The sequence below is a fragment of the Oryctolagus cuniculus genome, chromosome 2 (genome assembly GCF_051225735.1).
Source record: "Oryctolagus cuniculus isolate XC-2025 breed Fujian yellow rabbit chromosome 2, ASM5122573v1, whole genome shotgun sequence".
NCBI lineage: Eukaryota > Metazoa > Chordata > Mammalia > Lagomorpha > Leporidae > Oryctolagus > Oryctolagus cuniculus.
The window spans coordinates 36266999-36292526 of record NC_142868.1 but is presented as its reverse complement, the minus strand read 5'-3'; the positions used below and the strand labels follow the sequence as shown (position 1 = coordinate 36292526).

Genomic DNA, 25528 nt, shown 5'->3' with positions numbered 1-25528 from the left:
ATGCTATAACGAGTACTCAAACAGTATATTTCACTTTGTGTTTCTATGGGGGTGCAAACGACTGAAATCTTTACTTAATGTACACTAAACTGATCTTCTGTAAAAAAAAAAAAAAAAAAAAAAAAGAAAGAAAGAAAGAAAGAAATTTTCAATTCCCAACTTGACTCTCACTGGGATTAAACATGACAATAGGTCTGATCTGATTTCATCATCATTTAAAAAAAATCATCTATTATTTTTCACTTTATGTTTCTGTGTGGGAGCAAACTGTTGAAATACTTACTTAAGGTATACTAAGCTGATCTTCTGTATATTAAGATAATCGAAAATGAATCTTGATGTGAATGGAAGGGGAGAGGGAGTGGGAAAGGGGAGGGTTGTTGGTGGGAGGGACGGTATGGGAGGGGAAGCCATTGTAACCCATGAGTCGTACTTTGGAAATTTATATTCATTAAATAAAAGATAAAAAAAAAAAAAGAATTATCTCAAGTTAATCAAAACTTATTATGTATTTGTAATGAAGAGATAATTTTGATAATGTTTTGTCATGCTACTTTGAGCCACTTTATTATGAGTTCTGATTAGACTCTTGATCTGAGAAATTTCCTTGAGTATCTGAAAAGGCAGGAATTTCAAGCTGCCAGCATGGAGAGTATACTGCACTTCTGCCCTAACTCCACAGCAGTACCAAAGAAATACACTCAGACTTTGTTAAGTAGAAACTCCTTCTACTTAATTACCTGCAGCCAGGGATCTTTTATCCATGTCTTCTTTATCTTTCGCTTTGTCATAATGTAATATGTTTTAAGTTTATTAAAACTGGAGACATCTGGGGCCAGCACTGTGGCATAGCAGGTAAAGCTGCTGCCTGCAGTACAGGTATCCTATATGGACACAGGTTTGAGAGTGAACCAGCGGATGGAATATACCTCCCCCTCTCCCTCCCTCCCACTCCCTCTTACTCACACTCACTCTGCCTCTGCCTCTGCCTCCACCTCTCTGTAACTCTGCCTTTCAAATAAATAGATAAATCTTCTAGAAATACTTTCAGACAACTCAAAATATTTTTCAGGTTGATTTGATCTAAGTTTCTTCTACACAGTAGAAAAATTATGGAGACATGTCATTGAGATAGTTCAGGGTTTCACCACATTTTCATCTGTCAAGTCCAATGCGGGTGGGGCAGGCCATAATTTCTTACAGTGCTAACCGCATGACTTAAAGAAACAGATTTCTCATAGGTGCCAAAATATCCTTCTTGAATCTTTATTGACGTCCCCTTACACTTGGCCCCGCCTTTCCTAGCATCTTTGTGTGTGAGGAGTTGTGGGATCTGTCAGGAGGTAGAGCAAGATCTTAAATCCATTCATACTGCTTTTCCTCCTCCTTTCTACTGCCTGGTTTTCCTAGGAAATAAGGAGAGTAAGGAGGGAAAATATCCACTACACACTATCAAATTAACAGGAATGATGTTTGGAGAAATAAATTTCTTCCACTTAAAGTCAAAGCCTCCGAGTGTTCCCAAGTGTAACCTGCCCACTGATCCTAGGACACAGTGTTCCTGGATTGTCTTTGCTGTTGCCTGCTCGGGAGCCACACACACACACACACACACACACACACACACACACACCCCGCATGGCCAACAGGGTAGCAATCCCGCAGGAAAGTGCAACTTTCTGGCTCTGTGGGAAGGGAACTCTGCTGTCTCTGCAGGAGTCTGTGCATCGCTATTGCAGTCACAACCAAATCAATAGCTTACCTGTATTAGGTGCTTATTTTGCACCAGGTACTCCACCATGGAGTCTGCAGGGACAATCACATGTGCACCTGAAAGTACTAGTAGACAGATATTCTTATGTCCATTGTATGGATGAGAAACCTAGAAAGGGTAACTTGACCAGACACAGAAAGCTAAGTGGAGACCTAAGTCATTTGATTCCAGAATGCATTAGATAAGTAAGGATTTCTTGCCCTTAGCTGCTATGTTTGTGAAACAAGAGTCCTGAAAATATCCATGCCATAGAATGGTGTGGTGAGGACTCAGTATAGTAGTGTCTGTAAATACTAAGAAGCAATGCCAGGCATGTAGTAGGCACTGAAGAAACATCAATTGTTATTAAGATCATCACCATTATTATTCCTTTTAGCATTGTAATTCCTTGGGAGAACAGGTCTTCATTGCCAGCTGCTCTGAATGATGACTTTAAACAACTGCTCTGCTCTTAAATTACCTAAATTTTTCTGCTTAATTTGCGAATATGACCCCGAACCAGCCATGGGTCTGAATATGGATACCAATGTTTCCCCTCACTGATATTTTTTACAGAAAATGACTTGTTAGCCACATTGAATATTAAGTTAACAAGCATTAGAATATATATTTTTCAACACTGTGGTAAAAGAAAACCCTTTATGGAATTGCTAATATTTTCTAGCTGAATTTGACTTCCTAATACCATGTAAGTTTTAGCTATAAATTATGGACTTTCAGGGCATAAATGCTGAAATTGTCATCTGGACCCTTTTAAGCTCAACTTATATGTATTATGCAGACAAACCTCATTGTTTTGGGAACCAGCCACTGTTGAATAGCTTCTGAAAGAAATCCAGAATAAGCAAGTTATTGACTTGACTCCAGAAAAAAGGGGAAAAAAGAGAATTTGGGCTACTTCAGGTTTTGTTTTGATATGTCCCCTGAGTCTAATACAATATATTTTGTATTGCTTTGAAAAATAGTTTAGGCAGGTTTTAAACCACTCTGACTTTTCCTCCTGTGCCAGTGTTGGCGCTTTAACACTGTCAATTTTCTTTTACCATTAGCAAAGCTGTTTCAGCTCTTTGGCTTGAAATTTTAAGAGCTTAGTTTAACTTTTGAGGTGTTAATGTATCCCTATCAGAAGCAAGGATACTTTCCTAAGATATCCCACTGGAGGAAGACTGTTCAAATACTGTTGGCACAGGGCTTATTCCAAGTAGCTGTCAGTGAAGAAAGCCAGCTTCATTGCATTTGAAAGAAATGGGTTAGGAAAAATGTAAACATGGCAAAAAAATGAAAATAACATATAAACAAATAATCTGTTCTCCTTTCGCTTGGTTTAAGGCAGAGTCTGCTGCAAGCCAAAGTGTGTGGTTGAACAAACCATTGTTTGGTCTCAAAGAACTAAATGTGTCCCCTTCTTTAAAACAAAGTTCAGTGAGCCCGGCTTGTGTGCAAAACCCTAAGTGATACTGTTCATACATGCATAGTGTTTCTGTTTTGACAAATTCTTCCTCCATGTGGGCCTGAATATTCTCTGCCTTGCTTTCGGCAAAACGTCTGAACTCTCCCAAGAGCTCCCTAAGACCTAGAATTAGAAGTAAATGCTTTCTAATCAGTCTGCCCCTTTGCCATTCCCTAAGAAGCTTGTTGATATTTCTGATGGAAGCAAGCCATGCTGGGGGCCATCTTTGCCTCTCTGCCCCCCATACCTTTGGTAAGCCAGAGTGACCATGAAACAACAGTTTTGTAGGAACCTTCCTGTGAGTAACTCCATGCGTAATCCTCCATTCCTGTAGGGCTGGTGCTGATTGTCTCATTACAGATGGAGACTTGGCGTCCCCATAGGTAGCAAGTGTCAGACCCTAAATTCACAGCTCAGTTGCTCCAAGTCCAGAGCTGATGTTCTACTTGTTTGTGGTTTTGTTTTTAAATGACCACACCTTCTCTAGCGACAGCAGCTACTCAGTCATAGAAGGAAGCATTCCCTGAGGCATATCCCAAACTTTCTAACTTGGTTAACCTCCCCTCCCATTCATCACTAGGGCCTTAGAGTAGCTGAATGAGCCATGCTACCCTAGAACATGGAGAGGTTTGGGCACTTGGCATTTGTAGACTTGAAGGCAGACTTTATATTCAGTTTTACCAAAACAAAAATTGTATATAAGATTTTATTGAATGTATACAAGAGTACTTCAGCAAGTATGTGGAAAGTGAGCTTCAAAGATAAGTTTTATTTTGTTGCCACAAATATTTTAAAACTATGCATGCCATTTTCATAACATGCATTTTTCATGAACTTTTGGAAGACCCTTCATATGCATGGATCTCAAAATTTTGGGGCACCAAAATCAATTTACCTTTGAGAGAGAGAGAGAGGAAGCAAGGGAGGGAGGGAGAGAGAGGTCTTTCTATCCACTGTTCACTCCCCAAATGGCCACAATGGCAGAAGCTAAGATAGGCTAAGGCAAAGAGCCAGGAGCTACTTTCAGATCTCCCATGTTAGTACAGGGGCCCAAGCACTTGGAGCATATTTTCACTGTTTTCCCAGGCACATTAGCAAGAGGCTCGGGATGCCAGCATTACAGGCAGTGGCTTAACCTGCTATGGCTTAAGCAGTTGAGGTCCTCCACACTTTGGGTCCTGTGGTGATTAATTCAAATCATTAAGAAAATGGACCCACTGTTACTTTCTCCTTGTTTATAGGTAACAATTTCTCACAAGCCCTGGTTCTTACCTTCCCTAAACCATTGATTTGGTAATTTGCTTGGATTTAGCAAGGCAGCTGTATGATCTGGGCAGCCTACTCCTGGCTGAATGGGAGGCAACAGGAGTGCTTGGATGTCTGCTGGGGCAGCTCCTCCCAGATACAGCACTTCCTCCTGCATTTGACTCACAGATGGAGAATATTTAATACCAAGTTCAAAATAAATGTTCAGGAGGCTTTCAGTAGTGGTTTAAAATAATTACCAGAAGCAGGGTTGTTGATAAAAGCCTTGATCCACAAAACTATTTAAATTATATAATTATATCCCCTGCCTCACTCTTCCTTCCTTCCCCTGGATTTGTCTTTCTCTGGTATAGGCTCCCACCCCAACCTGAAACCTAAACTGGACACAGATTCAACACTTCTCTGCCTCTCTGTTGTACCTTAAGTGAGACTAGACACCTCACTAGGAGTTATTTGCCTGATGGAACCCATCATAGTCCCAAATCCCAAACCTCTACTGAGAGCCAAAAGCAATTTATCCAGGGTTGCAACTTCCTCCTCTTACCCGCTTCCATTTTGACCCTTGACCTTCCTCCGATGGCATGTCCCTTCTGGGAGACTGGGCCATTTCCTCAATTACTGTGTTTTATATCTACTCTCGACCTGAAAAACCCATATCTGGGTATCAACAAAGCAGAGAATTCTGTTTTCTTCCCTTTCCCTTTCCCCAGTATTTTTAGCAATATGTATTGATTAAACATGTTCATTTGACTGCCTGCCACTAAGCTGTTTTAGAAGGACCTCCGTGACCATATGTTTTTAATGAATTCACCTTCTGCCTGACCGTACCCATTTTAGAAAAATTGCTTTATATCGGATGGGTTCCAAATGTGTATGTTTTTAAGAGTTGTATGCTAGTATTTAGGCTAGGAGCTTAAAAACATCACAGCTTTTTGAAGAAAAGCTACTCACAGAGAACAAGTGATTTTGAGTGGAATATGAATACTAAGCATATCAATTGTATGTAAATGTGGTTTCTTCCTACTCTGGCATTTGTTCTTTATATTTAAAATTTTGTTTGTTTGAAAAACAGACACAGATAGACAAAGATATTCCATCCACTGGTTGACTCCCCCAAGTATCTATAATAGCTGCCACTGGGCCAGGCTGAAGCCAGGAGCCTGGAATTCAATCCAGTTCTTCCACATGGGTGGCAAGGACCCAACCACTTGCGTCATCACCACTGCCTCCCAGGATGTGTGCATTAGCATGAAGCTACAATGAGGAGTGGAGCCAAGACTTGCGCCAAGACATTCTTAACTGCTATGCCCAACAGCTTTCCTTTACTACTACCTAACTAACTGGAGGAAGAGTTGATATATGCATTGCATGGGAGTATATGGAATGTCCAGTGTTCCACTGAATCAGTAACACATTGTAGAAAAATTAGTAATACCCAAAGGTTTACCCGTGTTGTTATTATGGGAGTCATAACTCACTCTTTAAGAACGTGCTAACATCGTCCATACTTCATATGGTCATAATGCATTATTTAAGAATGTTCTTGGAATGTTCCGTTAATTTGCAATTTTAGGGTGTGAACATTTGGAGAGTGTAAAAGCAGAGAAATAATGAAACATTATTTGACCATAAATTTGTAAAAACCTCATGTCTTAAATGATGATTAGGTGGGGCCGCAAACCACCAAAACAGCTAATAAAATAGGTGTTATTTTAAGGTTCTTATGTATAAGAGTTCTCCAGAAAGTTCACAGAAAATGAGAATTAAAAAAATCACTTTCTTATGGTGTAAAAAATTTGAAATTAGTGTATGTGAAGGGTCTTCAAAAAGTATGTGAAAAATTCATATTTTGAAAACCTATATATGGGCTTCAAAAATTTTTGCCACAAAATAACCTTTTAATTCCATTTTTCCACAAACTTTTTCTTTTTAAGTATTTATTCAGTTAGTTGAGGGAGAGAGAGAAGGAAAAACAGAGAGAGGTCTTCTATCCAGTGGTTTACTCCCCAAATGGCCACAATGACCAGGGCTGGGCCAGGCCAAAGCCAGGAACCAGAAGCTTCTTCTAGGTCTCCCATGTGGTTGTCAGGAGCCCAAGAACTTGGGTCATCAGTTGCCTTCCCAGGCGCATTAGCAGGGAGTTGCATTGAAAGTGGAGTGGCCGGGACTTGAACCAGCACCTGTATGAGATGCTGAAACTTCGGCTACTTTAACCTGTTGTGTAACAGTGCTGGCCCCCTCCACAGACTTTTTGAAGTGCCCTTGTGTGCTCTCTTAGTTGACTTTCAATTTAACTTCTATAGATTTTAAGTAGATAACTTAAGTAGATAAGTAGATCCTTATCAAAATTAAAGATTTTTTTGCCTCCCAGTCTAATTAATGAGACAACTGTGATTCCAAGAACCAGCCTGCCTCAGGAGAGAGCTAGTAAGTGACAGAGCAAGGATTCAGCTCAAGCCTTTCTGATACCACATTATGGCCTTCCAGAGTCAGCCAGCCAAAAAAATATAAATCAAATCCTGAGATGGTAGACAAGAATACACGGACAAGTATACCCCTGGTAGACCGTGGAATGGACTTAGCCATGACACTGTATCCTAAAATGTGTGATGCAGTCCTGTCCAGAAAGTTGAGCCTTTTCTAGCTACCTGGTCCAGAAGAGTTCTGGAGTTCTTGGGCTCTTAAGTCAGTGGTTGAAACCATTGTTTATTTTTCATTTAATTTTGGCCCTTCATTAAGGGTTTTTTCCAAAATATTTAAATTTTCCTTTTCAAAAAAGAAGAAAAATGTTTAATCACCTTGTCTTTACCGTACAGTGCACAGCTCCCTGCAGTGGAGACAGACCTTGAGTTCTGAACCCTAGGGTATGTGTAAGCATCATTTGTGGCAAGGGTTACCCAGGGTTCCAACGCATCGTGTGCACCCCCTCGGGTCAGCCTCAACTTTGTCCTGCCCCACATTTACCTGGCTGCTCATTTGTGCATCCTGTGTATATGTATGACTAGTGTCTGCACAATTGGTCCTTGCACATCTGCCAGCAAGTATTGGAGTTGTTTTGCACAGTGGCCCAGCCTTGAGCCAGTTAGTTCTCTTCTTCCAGTCGGATCATAGTTCTAGAAGAGGCTGAGAGTCCTAGAAAGGATTATGTCAAACGTAGGAAAAAGCTAATGCTTCCTCAAGTTCTTGGTTCATCCAGATTCCTACAGCGAGTTTGTAACATTCTGTTGCATGTTGCTATTTTTAAGGAAAGTTAGGTGAGGGGCCAGTGCTGTGGCATAGCTGATAAAGCCGCCACCTGCAGTACTGGCATCCCATATGGGCACCGGTTTGAGTTCCAGCTGCTACACTTCCAATCCAGCTCTCTGCTATGGCCTGGGAAAGCAGTAGAAGATGGCCCAAGTCCTTGGGCCCCTGCACCTGCATGGGAGACCCAGAAGCAGCTCCTGGTTCCTGGCTTTAGATCGGCTCAGCTCCGGCCATTGCAGCCAACTGGGGAGTGAACCAGCAGACGGAAGGCCTCTCTCTCTTTCTCTGTGCCTCTCCTTCTCTGTGTGCGTAACTCTTTCAAATAAATAAATAAACCTAAAAAAAAAAAAAAGTGAAAACAGAAAGCTGTGTTGCTGATACTATAGTAGGAAGTGGAGGCTTCCTAAATGTAAATGCGTTCTGACAATGGTGAAAGTTGTTTTCTTTCAAGACTGAGTGAATGGGTATATTCTAACTGGTGGTGAATTCATGAAGCAAAAGAACAAATCCAAGGACCACAAAATTGTCTTAGTTCAGTCTGGCTGCTGAAACAGAGTTACCTTGGTCTGAGTGGCTTACACAGCAAACATCTGTGTCGCCCAGTTCCAGAGGCGATGGAACTCACTGTGGCTCACAGACTCCTCTTGACGTGCAGAAGCGGAAGGGGGTGCTCCAGCATCTCTGCTCTGAGAACCCCCATCCCATGCCTGGGCTCTGCACCCTCCTGATTCAGTGACCGCCCAAAGGCTGCACCTTCTGCTGCCTTCATAGTAGGAGTTGGGATTTCGACATATGAATTTGAGGAGAATGCATTCATTCTGTAACAGAAAGTACACTGTTAAATATTTATCTTGTGTCACACTATAATTCAGAATTTGTATATATTGGAGCAGGTGTTTGGTACAGTAGTTACAACACAGCGTGGGAATGCCCACATCCCATAGCAGTGTTCGAGTCTGGCTCTGCTTCGGATTCCAACTTCCCGCTGGTGTGCACCCCTGGAGGCAATAGGTAATAGCTCAATTGCTATCCACATGAGAGACCCAGATTAAGTTCCTGGTTTCAACCTGGCCCAGTCCCAGCTGTTGTAGGCATGTGGAGAGTAAAACAGTAGGTGGATGAAAGGTCTTTGTCTCTGTCTCTCAGTCTCTGCCTTTCAAATTAAAATGAGTTTTAAAGAAAAAATGTTAATGTTTTCCTTTTTGGATGTAGAATCTACCTTATAACATAAGCTTACCATTTAACCTGTACACATTTAACAGATTCTTAGGAATAAGTCTAAAGCCAGGCACTTGTTTGTATGGAACCCAAACATGACTATGAATAAATCCACATAGGGAGGCTTTTTTCCTTTACTTTTTATGTTTGGCTTTAGCCTTGCTGATTGAGATAAGTGAGTGATCACGCATTATTTACTGTCACTGCAAGTAATTAACTGTGGCCCCAGGAAAGGTGTGGACGCCACAGCTGTCAGGTGTTGCTTGTTGGACCTGTTTTCCATAATGCTCACCTCATCTCCACCCTGTGAACCGATGGCCAGCCAGGCCTCTTGCCGGAAGCTATAGACTTTTCCTTTCCTTTCCTTGGGGATATTTCCACGTTCTCTACTAGGGTGTTCCTTGGATTTGTTCCTAACCAAGACTCTTTCCTGAAAGGAATCAGGGGAAAAAAAAAAAAAAAAAAGGACTAGAAGCTGAAAAGAGCCACTTTTATGCAGGTGCTATCTGCAACATTACATCTTGGGCCATCAGAAACATAGTTCTTAGGTGGCCTAGCTTGTTCCCTGAAAATCTGGCCTGCGGGCTCTTCTGACTTTTCCAACCAGAGTTTTGCCACAATGAAAATGGCGATGTGTGTGCTGTGATATCTTCCAAATAAATCAGGGTTTCAATGTATTTCTCTGCAAAGCTGCCTCAGATTTCATTGTGTAGGGCACCCTTTGTGATTTTTATTAAGAGTTTCCTTGCTACAGGTCATGTAAAAGTAGTGAAAAAGATTGCCATAAAACTGCTGGTCTCTGATTTCTTGAAGGTTACTGTGTGTCATTTTATTTTATTTGAGGGTGTTTCGTGAACATATCTGTATGGCCTGGCTGTGGTCTAAAGATTCAAAAGGGATTCCTTTAAAGTTTCTGGTCACCATTATTTTTGCAAGGAATTCTACATGGCCAAGTTGTCTGCCATGCATGTTTCTTCTGTTGTTCTTTCTTGCTTTTCCAAGCATGTGTTTTATAGCCAAATAAATATTGTTTACTTCTCCCTTGCCCACTATTATACAACCTGGCATGATCACTAAGTAGCTAAGAAAAGTATGACCTTGTGTGTAGGACTGAAGGGGGGAAGAATACTGCCTATGGTGGGGGAATAAAGATGCAAACACAAATGAGGGGGAAAGAGACAAGAGGAGAAATCAGTGGTTCCTCCACTCAGGATTTGGGGGTGTTGTGGTATTTGGCCTAGCAGTTAAATGTTCATTAAGGGCCAGTGTTGTGGTGCAGCTGGTTAAGCCATCACTTGCAGTGCTGTCATCCGGTATCAAAGCACCTGTTCATATCCCACCTGCTCAATTCCTGATCAGGCTGTCCTGCTAATGTGCCTGGTAGGGCAGCAGATGATGGCCCAAGTACTTGGGCCCCTGCCTCTCATGTGGGAGGCCAAGATAGAGTTCCTGGCATCCTGGCTTTGGGCTGACTCACACCTGGCTGTTGCAGCCATTTGAGGAGTGAACCAGTGGAGAGATAGCTAGATAGATATCACCCCTCATCATTCTTCCTTTTGTATAAATAAATATTTAAAGAATAAAAAAACAATGCCAATTAAGATGCCTGTGCTCCACGTTGGAGTGCCTGGGTTCAGGTCCTAGCTTCAGCTTCTGACACCAGCTTCTCACTCACACGCACCATGGAGGGCAGCAGAGATGGCTCAGTGATTGGTTCCCTGCCACCCACATGGGAGACCTAAATTTAGTTCCAGGCTCCCAGCACTCAGGGAATGAACCAGCAAACAGGAGGTCTCTCTCTGTGCCTGTTTCTGAGTGTTCTCAGTGAACCAGGTGGATGCTTGCTGACCTAATAGGGCCAAATTTGGAATCTTGAGGAGAGAAGAAAAGGTCTGGAGTAGCCTGTGGCCAAAGTGGAATCCACTAGGCATGGATCAAAGTCTCTGTCATCAAGCAAGGGCACCCAAGTAATAAGAGAGCTGCGGAGGAGGAGCCGGCCCTCACCTCACAGCAAGGTCATTTTTTTTTGTTTCTGTGTCACCAGCGCTGAAGTGGAGACCTGGTATTAGTGGTGGCCTGCGTGGTCAGTCTGACAGGTAGGAGGCTGCGGACCAGGGGCTTCCAGAGCGGGCTCGGCCAGGAGCAGCGCCCCTGTGCAGGGGGAGTCTAGTTGATGGTGACCAAGATGGCCACAGGAAGAGCATGCTCCCTCCTTACCTAGCTGGACTAGGCCTCTCCCCTCTCCCCTCTCCCCTCTCCCCTCTCCCCTGCAAATCACCTTTACCTCTGAGTGTCCCTGATGTTCCTTTCAGCCCACGAGTTAAAACCTACAGGAGAAGGAGCTATGAACCTTGTATGGTGCTGTGCTCCGCGCTCTTTGATCCGCCCTCTGATTTAGCGTCTCGCTTATGCCTTTTCACTCTCACAACTCACTGAGTTTAAATGTTTAAACATTTCCCCCTTCGGTAGCCAAAGAGAAAACAAAGCAATAGCTAATATAGTAATAAATTTATCTTTAGCTACAGGAGATAAGCTTCAGTGCAATATGGCCATAAAGTAGGGTTCCCAGGCTTAGGGGAGAAGCCAATAAACTTTCATAAATAAAAGAATTTTGAAATACTCCCCACAGCAAATAAGGAAAAAATATAACTTATAACAGCACCCAGCCAGCAACAGAGGTTGCCTACCAAAGAAAACTATAAACTGAAATCAGAACACGCCTGCAGGATTCTGGTCGTCGCCTCGCACCCACGGTGGGCTGACCAGAGTTCCCTGCGGGGAAGGTTCACGCTCACCTTCTAGAACACCCCGGCTGTCTCCTGACACATTCAGATTTGCTGAAGATCTGTGATAATCACCAAGGAAACCCAGGGGTGCGGATGCCACAAATAGAGTTTTTAACAGATGTTGAGGTGTTTGCGCAGGCCTGAGACAGAAGGGAGAGTGGGGAGCACACAACTGCACCCCACAGAGTGGGGAATGAGGGCAGTTCACTTTCCCTCCTGCTTTGAAGCTGATCTTTCAGATCCTGAGGTCCATCTCAGGTTTCATTTCAGGTTTTCAGCCCAGAAGTCACTTAGACAATTGGTTAAAAAATACAGAGGCGTGTTAGTGAGCAGTGCCTTTGTTTGAAAGACTGTTGAAGTAGTGGATTATTTGCTCCCTAGAACAAATAGGGAACAGAGAAGAGAAAACTGGTCTCTCTCTCTCTCCTCTGTGTGCACACACGTGTGTGTGTGTGAGAGAGAGAGAGATCCAAAGTGATAATAAGAAGGAAGTAGAATGCTGCCAGTAGAATGAAATCAGAATTTATCAGTGCTCTCACTGAATAAATATGTATTTTCTGGGCATCTGTAATTGCAAGCCCTGCCTCTGTTGCTGGGAAACAGGTTAATGTGGTCTCTCCTCTCAAGGGAGCAGGGGCTTTCTAGCTCCAAGGCAGCTACACATGGTGGCACGGATCAGCCTGGGAGGCCTGGTGGTAGGCAGGGACTGTCCCCTGGGGGAAAGAGCATTGCAGAGAGACGGAAATGCAGCTGTGTTGAGTGGGATGGGCTCCGGGAGGGGAGACTTACTGGGCTTGGGTTGTGGAAAGCCCTCAGTGTCACTTAAAGGAGTTTGGACTTTGTCATGCTAGGAGAAGAAAGCCTCAAAATGACTGTAAAGCAAGAAGAGCTATGATTTGTGTTTTATAAAGAGAAATCTCTGTTGGCGGCAAAGACGAGATGAGAGACAGATGATGATGGCTCCAGGGAAACAAGCAAACGGAGTGGGCGTGCCATGTATATCCACTGTGTCTCGTACTGTCTAAAGTTTGGTTTCTTCTGGATTATGCAAAGAAACACGAGCTAGCACAGAAATTTAATTCTGAATTTCAATTCACTAACTTAGAAGCCATGTAGTTTTTTAAAATCTTTTTGAGCTTTTAGTGTGTTCTTTTTTAAAATATATATATATATTTATATGTTACATAAAATATATATAAATGTACATATTTTATATATTTCTAAATTGACAAATAGTAACCATACCTAATTATGGGGCACAGTGTGACATTTCAATATGTGTATATGATGTGTAATGATCAGATCGTGGCATTTGGCATATCTGTCACCTCAGACATGTGTTAGGAACATTCAAAATTCTTTTAACTATTTTGAAGTATTCTTTTTTATTTTTTTAAAGATTTTTATTTATTTATTTAAGAGGTAAGTTACAGACAGTGAGAGGAAGAGACAGAGAGAAAGGGCTTCCTTCTGTTGGTTCACCCCCCAAATGGCCGCTACGGCCGGAGCTACGCCGATCTGAAGCCAGGAGCCAGGCGCTTCTTCCTGGTCTCCCATGCGGGTGCAGGTGCCCAAGCACTTGGGCCATCCTCCACTGCCTTCCCAGGCCACAGCAGAGAGCTGGACTGGAAGAGGGGCAACCAGGACTAGAACCCAGGGCCCATATGGGATTCTGGCGCCACAGGCGGAAGATTAGCCAAGTGAGCCACAACACCAGCCCATAGTTTATTTTTTTTTTAATTTATTTATTTATTTATTTGAAAGAGTTAACACAGAAAGAGAAGGAGAGGCAGAGAGAAGTCATCTATCCGCTGGTTCACTCCCCAATTGGCTGCAACAGCTGGAGCTGCACCTATCGAAGCCAGGAGCCAGGAGCTTCCTCCAGGTCCTCCCATGCAGGTGCAGGGGCCCAAGGACTTGGACCATCTGCCACTGCTTACCCAGGCCACAGCAGAGAGCTGGATTGGAAGTGGAGCAGCCGGGACTCAAACTGGTGCCCATATGGGATGCCGGCACTGCAGGTGGCAGCTTTACCCGCTGTGCCACAGCACCAGTCCCTAGCAGTTTCTTTATTAATGAACACCCAGCTTGACTCCGTATCTTAGCTATTGGGAACAGTGCTATAGTGAGTATGGAAGTATGAGCTCTTCTCCACATACTAGTTTTATTGCCATTAGCTATGTTCCCAGTAGTGGGATTGCTGGATCAGACGGCAATTTTATTTCTAGTCTCTGAGGAACTTCTGTACTGCTTTCTATGATGGATGTACTGATTTGCATTCCCACCAACAGAATATAAGAGTTCTCTCTCTGCATCCTTACCAGCATTTGTTATTTTTTATCTTTTTGTTAACAGCCATTCTAACTGAGGTGAGATGATATCTCATTGTGGTTTTCATATTCTATGTTGGCTACTTGTATGTCCTCTTTTGAGAAATGTCTATTTAGGTCATTGACTTTTTTTAATCAGATTGCTAGCCTTATTTTTGGCTTAGTTTTGGTTTTGGTTTTGGGTTTTTTGTTGTTGAGTTGTTTGAGGTGTGTGTGTGTGTGTGTGTGTGTGTGTGCTGGAAATTAACCCCTTGTTGAATGAGCAGTTTGCAATTATTTTCTCCCATTCTGTAGTGTGATTGTTTCTTTTGTTGTACAGAAGCTTTCTAGTTTGATATAATCCCATTTGTCAATTTTTGCTTTTTTTGTCTGTGCCTTTGGGGTCTGATCCAAATAATCTTTGCCCAGATGAATGTCCTAAGCATTTTCTATATATTTTCTTCTAGTAGCTTCAAAATTTCACTTTTTACATTTCAGGTGTGTGAGCCACTTTTGGCTGATGTTTGCCTGTGGTGAGAGACAGATCCAGTCCTCTCTCCACGTGTGCATGCCTGGCTTTCCCCACACCATTAGTTGACTGTTCTATATCCAATGTATATGCTGCCTTTGTTGAAAATTAGTTGACTGTAAATACTTGGATTTATCTCTGAATTCTCTGTATTTTTACATTGGCTTGTGTGTATCTTTATAACAGTACCATAGTGACCATAGCAGCCATGTATTCCTTATTTTTTACAGTCATGACATTGTATATACAAGTTTGAATGTTGATATCTCATTCAATATCTTTTAGGATGTATTGATTTATTTTAAAAGGCAGAACAACAGAAGGAGACAAGGAAAGAGAAAGAAGTCTTCCATCAGTCTTTCATCGCTTGGTTCACTGCCTGAATGGCTGTAAATGCCAGGGCTTCACTAGGCTGAAGCCAGGAGTCAGGAACTCCATCCCGGTCTCCCACAGGGTGACAAGGACTCAGGCACTCTTTCACTGCCTTCCCAGGCATAGGAACAGGAAGCTACACTGCAAGCAAAGTAGGCAGGACTCAAACCAGCACTCTGATTTGGGATGGGAAGCTGGTATCACAAGAAACAGTTTAACACAGGGCACCACACACCAGCCCTTGTACCCATGTGTTCCTTCTCATCTGCGGAATGGAGTTAACAGTATTGCCTCCAGCTCAGCGTAGTAGTAGATGATAGTTTCAATGTTGGCTCTGTATGTATAGCCCTTGAAACTCTGCCTGGAGTGCAGTACATGCTAAATATTGTATAATTTTTATTTTTATCAATTCATAGACTAATTTGTCCATTTAATCTGTATGAAATTACCTTAAGACAATCAAGTTAATCTACTCCAGATTGTCATTAGTAAATTTTGCCTGCAAAAATTTACTGACATTTTTCACCTCCTGTTAATTCCTCTTGGGCCAACAATTTCCAGCAGGAAATGGGAGTGTGAGGACTGTAAATTAAAACAGCTACTTACTCCAATGTAAAGTGTGAACAGAAAATTTTGCAAAGAATGCTGCTGTTTGGTGGTCTTCTGTGTCACTGGGTATAGACGGCAGTGGAGGAACTGCTACGTGGATTCCAGGACTGGGACAGTTGGTCACTCCTACTTTACAATACGACATAATTCTGATATTTGATAAACAGATTCTGAAATTCCAGAGAAGAATGTGAAATGCAGAAATAACTTCAAAAATCCCCAATATAAAATGTTAATTACCTATGCCCTTGCTTCCCTCTTTGTGAAATAAATGCAAAATGTTTAAACAGCATCTTTAAATCAGAACTATATTATACTCCCATGAATGACATAAAAATTGATATATAAGTGTATTTCTGTTGTGGCTGTATTCTCTTATGTAAATGTATGTCGTAAGTAGTATCTGGATAATGGCAAGCTTAGCACCTACCACAAAAACCTACTAGGAAGGGAACGGTTCCTCATGTTTCCTTGTGCAGGGCCAGGCTTATGCTTCTTCACGACGCTAGGGCTCTTGAGAAGCGGGACGTTGGCTCCCTAAGTCGCGGAAGAGTCTGTAGGATTTGGGGAGAAAAACTGAATGTCCTGAAACCTTTTGCTTTTGAAGAGCTGGGAAAACAGTTGTTGAAAGAAGGAGACAAATACGTCCCTTCTGTGTGGCTGAAGTGAACAAAAACCTTTCCTTGACACGAAAGGTTTTTATTGTGCCTGAAAGTGAACTATTTATTGGCGGAAGGGGTTCTTTTATTTGTTCCATCAAGATTACCAAGCCACATGTCACCATCCTCAACTAAAATACAGCATCATGAAATCATGATTAAAGTTATAGAAGTCAGTTCATGAAGGGAAAGAGATTACAGGTCCTGCATTTCTTCCTCTCCGTTACCAGGAATTATATTCCAATGGTGTTGAGTAGTTTCAAACGAATATCCATAAATTATTTAAGTTATATTTCCCCCAACTTTTTCTTTTGACTCATGGCAAAGAAATTCTGACTAGTTCATAAATTAGAATGATTTTTTTTTCTTAACAAGATAATTTAGTGAAGATTTTTTTTTCAGTCTTGTAATTGTGTGGTCAGGATAATGAGCCAAGTCTACCAAGCCAGCCAAGGAGTAGGTGACTTGTAGTCTGGTCCCAGCCCTGCTGGCAACAGATATGTCACTTCCATGAAGCTTTTCTGATAACGCTTGTCCAGTCCCCCTGAGGGGCTGTTGTGAGAATGAAACGAGTGTAAGTGTGTGGAAACGATTGGAAGCATAAAAAGCGTTCAGTGTAGCTAACTGTAGCCGCCAACCATCCTTAAGGCATCTCAGTAGAACAGAGGGAGTGAATGTTGATGGCATTTGTTTCATATTGCAGGGCACAAGGGAAACCCTCAGTCGTCACTGCACTACTCTTGGTGATGCTCTTCGGAAAGAGAATGACTTTGCTCTTATAATTGATGGGAAAACCCTCAAGTATGCCTTAACCTTCGGAGTAAGACAGTATTTCCTGGACTTAGCTTTGTCTTGCAAAGCTGTCATTTGTTGCAGGTAAGTTCTCCTGACACTGTCAGATTTCTGTAAAGAGGGACGTGATTTGAAGTTCTTGGTTTTTCAGTGTCCTTGAAGTCATCTTATCCAGAATTTGTAAATGCTGGGTTACTTATTCATTCATTCACTCAAGAGTAAAAGTTCAGGAACTGGGATAGAATTTATTCAAGTTTTTGAGAGTCCTAACCATCGTGAGTAAGTACTGTTCTGAATCTGAATGACAGGTTCCTTTCCATTACTGCATCAATAGTCAGTTGTTTACTTGCATTTTTATCTGTGGCTATTCCTGAAATGGTTCTGTTTTCTACACTTAAATGTTTGATCCTACTGTGAGGACTTATTTTGGGGAAATGGCATGACGGGAGATGTAAATTGAATCATTTTCCAAGCAGCTGGACATTTTTCTGAGGGTTATTTGTTGACCATACTCAGTCCCTTGCCCTCTGAGTTATACTATTGCCTTTATCCTAAATTAAAATCAGTTTTGGGTTCTCAAGACCTGACCCATAGGACTGTGTTTTTGTAGACTGCTTAGCTCCATTCGCTCCCAACTTTCTTGTTGAGGGAGCCTCCCCAGCTCTTTGTCTGAATTGCTTACACTCTGCCTTTCTAAAGTCCAAGGCATGTCCCTGACTGTGCCCAGTCTCCTCCCTTCTGATCACCATGAAATCCAAGGATTTCTCTTTGTCATCTGCATATGGAGTCTTACCAGCTCGTTAGACTAGGTTCAGGGTAGCATTTTCTCATGTTGCTTTCCTTACCTAGGAGAAACAATGTTCTTAGGATGTCTGAAGAATTTCTCTGAATCTGTGCTTCTGACACTATCTTCAAAACTGTTATATTTGCTTTTATTTGTTTTCTTTAAAAATATCCTCTCTAATAAAGCAATGTTATGCGTCCTAAGCTGTTTGGGGGGTAGAGAGTTTATTCATGTAAATATCCTGAATATGATGTTATTTCTGAACTTATAAATGATGCTTTGTAATTGTTTCCTAAATTTTTATTGAAATGTAATTTCTGAAACATAACTTAAACCATGCTTAGTAAGTATCATTTACATACAGCCTATAAAACTATATCTTACTCAGAGAATTAAGAGTTGCTTATTATTCCCAGGAATCTACTTATTTTAGTCATAAAATTTCTTTTTCTTCTCTGTGGCACGTATTAATAAATAATTGTATAAAGCTCTTGGATCATACACAGTATAGATGTGTGATGTTAGCAATAATCAGGCTCTTTGCTTACCCCTGAAGAAAGAGCTGGAAATTATTTTTGACTCATTTTATTTTGTTGTCCTCATACTTTTACAAATCTGCTTACACAGTGACTTTTCTCAGTTCCTTGCTGGTATCTTGACACAGTCTTACTAATCTGCTCTGACACTCTCCCATCAGGATAATTTTGTGCCAAATTCGGTCATTAAACAACTTTCACTAATGGGCTCATAAGGATCAACAAGCGATTGCTCAAAAGCACATAAGCGATGTGACTGTTGGCTCCCGTTCGGAAACAAACCGCAGAAAAGAACGCAGAACTGTTTAGATAAAGCAGCCAGTTCCCCTGACTCAGCACGTGTGCCGAGCCTGCTGTGCGCCGGGCACAGACACGGCACATGCGAGGATGAGTAGAACTTGCTTCCTGTGTCTCCGCAGCAAGCAGAATCACAGCGAGTTTGAAAGACGTGGGGGGCCAGCTTGCATCACGCAATCCTTGCAGCTGAGTCTCATTCTCCGAGCATTGCCTCATGCAGTACCTCCCACCATTCTTCAAAAAGTTGAACCACAAAATTAAACAAGAGCAGAGGGAGAGAAAAACTAGAAAGCAGAGTCGAGGGAGAACAAGTATGTTGTGTGCTTGTGAAATTCCCTCCCGAGATCCACGTTCTGGAAGCTCACACGTCACATGGCCCTCGGAGCTCCTCCAGGCCCCGGGCCACAGGGAGGGAAGCGCGTTCTGCCGTGCACGTGCAGCTCGGCTCCGGAACGGAGCACATAAAGACGTGTGTGGCCCCATGCTCCCTGGGCTCAGCTTTATGCACGCTGCAGGGCTGGGAAGTCCCTCCACAGACACGGAGTTTTATTTAGGGTTTTAGGGTATTTGGATTTTTTTTTTTTTTTTTTTTTAGTAAAACATCTTTCCTCTGTTTTTTTTCTTCTAATGAACTTCATACTCTGTCTTTTCCCTCCTGGTCTGTGTTCAGCTTCCGGCTTGCCGTGAGAATTGGCCTAAGCCTAGAATTGCATCAGTGCCACTGCTGCACCTTCTTGGCCTGGTGCCCCCTGGCATTTAAACTGCTGGCGCACAACATCTTGTCATTCCCCTCACTGACCTCGAGGTGTAATTTCCATGATAGTGCTTCTAGCTCTGCAGAGGGCTAGATGGGCCAATCTGGGTATCATTCCTTACAATTAAACCCAAGTGTCACTCCACGTTTCTCAGATGATTACAGTCTCCCAGCCTCAGGAAATTCTCAATTTCACTCCATTACAAGATGGATGCTCCAGATAAATACCGAATATTATTTCAAAATACAGTGCAGAATTGTTGTCCAGACTCATTTATGTTCATGCTGGTTTCTTGGGGTTTTCCCTCCAATGTGAACTATTTTCCAGTCTCTCGCTTGTCATTCCGTGCACAGAAAGATAATTCTGGGCTGGTCTTCCTCTGCATTCTCCTCTTTTGGCGCAGCTAGGGCGCATGGAGAAGGGGAAGCTTGCCCGTCAGGGGTCATGAGGCTCCGCATCCACTCCAGCTTCAGGATTACATCAGCCACCCTTCCCCCACGTTATCAGCGGCAGAGGCAAAGGCAGTGTTTAGGGTCTGCCTAATTGGCACAGTTATGAAGATGAGTTTTTTTCCCTCAGGAGTCTCCAGCTGAATGGAAAGAAGCAGTTGTTCTCCGTCAGTTGTCAGCAAGTCTCTCACTCACCACTGTTTTCTGAAGGGAAGGTTCAGAGACAGAACTAATCCCCTCACCCCAAATTGTTTGGGTCTTCAGAGCCGTGGTTTCGGTTCCCAGGGTGTAGGTTGTATGTCTTACCTCAATTTTTCTCAAAGTATGTGAAATCCATGAACTAGAATGAAATCTCTGTCTGTCTAGCAGGGACTGAATGTTCACAAATACTGTGGATCTTTTGCTTTTACCTTTGTGCACTTTAGCCGAGTCATGGAATGGGAAACATGCTTCTAGTTCAGAGGTAGTTTCTGAAAAGTTTTTCGGTTATAAACCTAAGTGATCTTTTGTTGTGGTTCCTCCTTTTTATTCCCTTGCTCAAGTGCACTGACTCTGATCGCAGATATTTCTGAAGAAGAGGTAAAATCTGCAGATCATCTCCAAAAGAAATACACATGGATACAAACATGTAGAAGTGCATGCACCATCTTAGGGTGTTCAGCGACTCCTATTCCTCGGATAGGTAGGGGGTGGAAAAAGCTTGCTCTAAGAATCATGGGAATTTGTGACATAGGTGAAAGCGAGAGCTGTCCTGAGAAGTAACTGTGCCAGATAGATAATTCCTGATCTTAATTACCAATGCTTTAGGACAATTGAGATTCTACAGTCTCTGTAACTGGTACGATGGCATTTTAGCGGGGAATTCACAGAACGCTTGTTCTACCTCTATCTTTCTGGCACTTTGGATCCATAGTGCAATCTCCCTGGTCTTGGCTTTGTGAGCTATAAAGAGGTTGGAATACAAGCAGTAATTCCAGTCCTCCAGGGCACCTAGATGCAGAGCAGCTGAGAGTAGAGCTGCTCTGATAAAGAAAGTGGAAATACACAGGCACAGACACCTTTCCGGGATTATCTCGTCCCAGCTAGAAGCCATTTGGGCCAGAGGATCATGCAGAGCCCTTTTAGATTTTGGATGAACTTACTTCTGTTGCCCACTCTGTGCTGGAAATAGTCTTTCTTCCACTTAGAAGATCTTAATTTGGGGAAGCATCTGTACTACCCCTTTTAATATTCCCTCCAGAAGGGAGTGGGAATGTTACAGTGAAGTATTGCTGTGCATTAACTAGCATGTGGTTTCTGAGGTCCTCATCAGTTCACATAACCAAGCCTTCAAAGAATTTTACATTTTTTCTGCAGTTGTCAGTTTAGTTTAAACATATTTTGAAACTTATGTTCTGTGACAGTTGGTTGAAAATTGGCTTAGAGCCTCCAGCTTTTAGACTGTCTAGTAATCACCGTTCTTCTACATAATTTATGTACTCATGTCTTCTGAAAGCAGAAGTTAAATTGAAGTAAGCATTTTTCCCCACTTGCAACATCTCTAATCAAAGCTTAGCCCCCTTTTAGGCCATTCGCCCTATGATGTATAAAAAAGCACTTGACTTCAGTGCGTGTTGTCGCTTGGGAGTGGCATTCCAAGAGAAACCTTTCACCCAGTGCCGATCAAGGGGTCCTCCAAGAAGAGGCCTAAGGGGACGCTGTGAATATTTCTGTCACAGCATAAGTATATGAAATAGAGAGTGAAGGCAGAGCTAGCCCTCGAAGATGTCAGGATTGTCCGTAGCATTAAGGATTTCTCTGCATAAATGGTTTACTTAAAAGGTAACCATAAAGCATAAATGAAGCTAATAAATGCACAACAGACATTCCTTTAAAGAAAAAAATTGTGAACATCATCGGATGCCATGCAGATGTTTAGCTTTGAAAAGACTTGCAAACTGTTAATGAATATCAACTCTATGCTCGCTTCCAAGGAAATCTGAATAAGATGTTGGAAATAATGAGAGTACTTCTTTCATACTTGTGTGCCTGGGAGAGGACACTCTGGATACATTTTATGACTTCATAAAATGCCCATGTTTTGCTTTCACATAATAATCATCTGCCCAGCCCTGCCCATCTCTTCTGTTATTCCACATCTACTAAGTGGTGATGACGGAACAGCATGGCTATACCATGGTGTAGTAGCCAATTCTGAGGGGACCCACCAGGGAAGTCCTTGGTTGATAGAAAAAGATTTAAAAACATGAGAGAAATATAAAGGCTACAGACTCACAAGCACACGTGACTCCTTGTAGCTAAACTACCCTCCCCAGTACTTGTACATGTTCTCACACCCCAGTCAGAACTGCAGATTATGTGATTCTGGAAAAGTATGTAGAATGAAAGTACACAGCTCAGTGAGTTTTCTGAGTGCGTCCATTCCTATATCAAGCACCCAAATGCCACCAGCACCCCAGAGTGTCCTTGGGTGCCCTTTAGTTATCATACATCCTTGATTTTTATCACTATTCATTTTATTCTGTTTCTATTTTGTGTTTTGCTAACTTCAAATAAGCATATATATCTTTCACAACTACTTTCAAATTCTTAACGATTCTTTTCTCTTCAGTGATTTTTAATATGGTGCTCTGTAGCTTCCCACTAAAGACCTCCCTGAATAAATAAATCAGCATTCAGTCACATGAAAATCTAGAAGATCGCTTTGCAGTGCTGATTTGCTGTAGACATGACATACAGGAGCTGTGGCACTTCCCTGTCTGTCCAGCTATTGACCCTATTGTGTGGCAAACCACGTGAAGCGGAGTTAGTTTGGTGTAACTGGTTCTCATGAACCCATGATGGTTTCCAGTGAGTATCTTCTTTTTAATAAGCCTGTCTGGCCACCCACTTAAGGCAAGTTAAAGAAAGGTTTGAAGTTTTGAACCACACAGGTAGGAGAGTAGGGCATGGAGAGAAGAGAAAGGGGAAAACATCCGGGGGGAAGGCACATTACCAAGGCCACAGAGGCAGGAGGTAGGTGTTTCTCAGGTTCTAAGTGGCGGCGTGCAGGAGGAGTTGGTCCAGGTAACATCCTCCAGCAGGAAGGGAGTGTTCTGTGGAGGAGGTGTGGGCACATTTTCCCTACAGAGGACCAGATAGAAAGTACCTTGGGCTTTGCCCACTCTGCAGCCTCTGTCACAGCCACTCCGACAGCGCCCCTAGCTCAGAAGCAACTCTACATGATATGCAGTTAACAGATGTGGCCATGTTCTAGGAAGGCTGTAGGTAGGAAAACCGCCTGCGGCCTGGATTTATCCCTGGGCCGTAGTTGCCCACCCATCTGTAGCCTCCACGGGGGGAGCTGGTTCTCAGAGAGCTTTCCTGAGCCGCTGATGCGCTTCCATTCTCTTCCTTGAAGGGTAACTGCCAGACTGGTCCTTTCCTTTTCTGATTTGTGTCCCTTTCTCTCTGACTCCCCCCAAAAAAAGATGGAAATTCTTTCTGTGATACAGCTGCAGTGTCTGTTGGCCCCGTTAAATTTCCCTGTGCCTTTGAATCTAAGGAAAACCTTTAAAATATGAGTAGATATTTCCAGAAGCCAGTGTGTTTGAAAATTGTCAGTAGTTACTTACATATCACAGCAGGAGAGAAATGAGGAACCCAGGACCATCAGCAACTCTCAGACACAGTGTCTCCCTGCAGTTCTAGGGGAGGTGAACTGCAAGGTATCAGACAGGAGGGTGTGTGCAGCAGCCACCGCCCCAAGCACAGGTCATCCCAGAGCCTTGACCTACAGCAGCTGCTGCTTTGATTATTGTGTATTTTTATACATTTTGTTGTCTCCGATCCTTCTCTTTCCTCCACCCTCAGAAAACATTGTCAAGTACTTAATATGTTCCCATCCACCCTCCATACTTTACCTGTAAATGTGTGTATCCATAAAAAAATTACTATATTTATATTGTATTGAAGGATACGCATCTGTTTATAATGATATTCCAGTGTCTTTTTCCATTTCCTTTTACATGTTTTTGAGAGGTATCTATGTCAACATATGAAAAATTATTTTTTCTGACCATTGCTGGCTATAATACTAATACATATACATTATTTAATTTACCCCTTCCCGTAGTGATAGTCACAGAGCTAATCTCTGGATCTCTGTTACCAGGGAAAGTGCTACAGTGAATATTCTCTCCATGTACACATGCGAGAGTCTTCTAGGAAATACGCAGAGAGAATGAGAATGAGAATGAGGAATGGGAATGTTTGAATGGAATCTATGTATTTTTCATTTCAGTATAAGAGTTGTCAAATTGCTCCAAAACAGCTAAGTGATGTATTCTCCCAGAGCCATGCAAAACGGATGCTGTTTCCTTACCTTAACACCAACACTTAGCATTCCTGAATTTATAACTTGGCCAATTTGATGCTGGTAAAATGGTACCTTGTTTTGATTTTCATGTTTCTGATTACTAAGAAGATTGAGTTTCTCTTCATATGAGTACTTCTCAATTTCTGCTTTTAAAGTTCATTCATTTACTCATACTTATTTACTCAACTTATTTCATTCAACAGATTTTTTTCAAGAATCTACTATATGTGTGGTACCTTTGCAATTGCTAGAAAGAGGACAGTGAACAACAGAAAAAAATAGTCCCTGCCTTCATGAGGTAGCTACACAAATATTCAAAAAAAAAAAAAAAAAACAGTAATTGCTGTATGTGTGTGTGTGTGTGTGAATGGTAACAACTGAATATATCAGACCTCTGTAAAGTCACTGGTAATGTTGCTGAACACTCTGCTGGCTTTCCTGTCTTTTCTTCTGCTTTATGTGGATAGACTCTGGATATTGATTCTTTGTTTATTATTATATAAGACACATGTTTTCTAGCCTGTCTCCCTTATTAATACGGCCTGGGGAGTTCTCCCTTGCACAGAAATCCTTGTCTTCAACATAGCCAAATTCCATTCATACACTTAAAAACAATTCCTATGCTCTATGCTTTTTGGATAATGAGGATGTCCCTCACAATTTTCTTCTGTTAACTTTACAACTTTCCAAATAGGTCTTTATCTGTATGGAATTTATTTTGATGCAGTGTGAAGGAGGAGGGGTCTTATGTTATTCTTTGCTACACAGTGAACAAGTTCTCCCATGGCCACTTCTTAAACAAGCCCCTGCTTCCCCCTCTGCTTGCAATGCCACAGGAGCTGTGGCCCTCAGGCCCAGGGGCCAATCCTACCAGAATCTAGGCTCTAGCTCTTAGGAGCTGAGTGACAAACCACTTCAATTCTCTGGCTATATGTCTTCATTTTCTAAAAACAGATCTATTTCTTTTATTTGAAAGGCAGAGTTACAGAGAAAAGGAGATACACAAAGAGAGAGAGAGAGAGAGAGACCGACCTTCCATCCGCTGGGTCACTCCCCAAATGGCCACAATGGCAGGAACTGGGCTAGGCTGGAGGAAGAAGCCAGGAGCTTCATCTGGATCTCCCATGTGGATGCAGGGGCCCAAGCATTTGGGCCATTGCCAGCTGCTTCCTCAGGTGCATGCTTTCCCAAGCCATTAGCAGAGTGCTGGATCAGAAGAGGAGCAGCTGGGACACGAACTGGTGCCCATATAGGATGCCAGTGCCACGGACAGAGATTAGCCTACTACACCACAGTACTGGCCCCCTGATTTTCTTTTATATGGCCTAATTAAGTATTTC

At 42.4% G+C, this 25528-nt stretch overlaps 1 protein-coding gene across 10 annotated transcripts in view; it reads left to right on the top strand.

The window, feature by feature from the left end:
* Positions 1-25528, top strand: part of ATP8A1 (ATPase phospholipid transporting 8A1) — a 260638-nt gene that overhangs the window by 166221 nt on the left and 68889 nt on the right. For all 10 annotated transcript variants that reach the window (XM_089327160.1, XM_070068174.2, XM_089327162.1 and 7 more), the window contains one exon: positions 16922-17094. In XM_089327160.1, coding sequence (XP_089183286.1) covers positions 16922-17094 — 173 coding nt within the window. The remainder of the gene's footprint in view (positions 1-16921; positions 17095-25528) is intronic.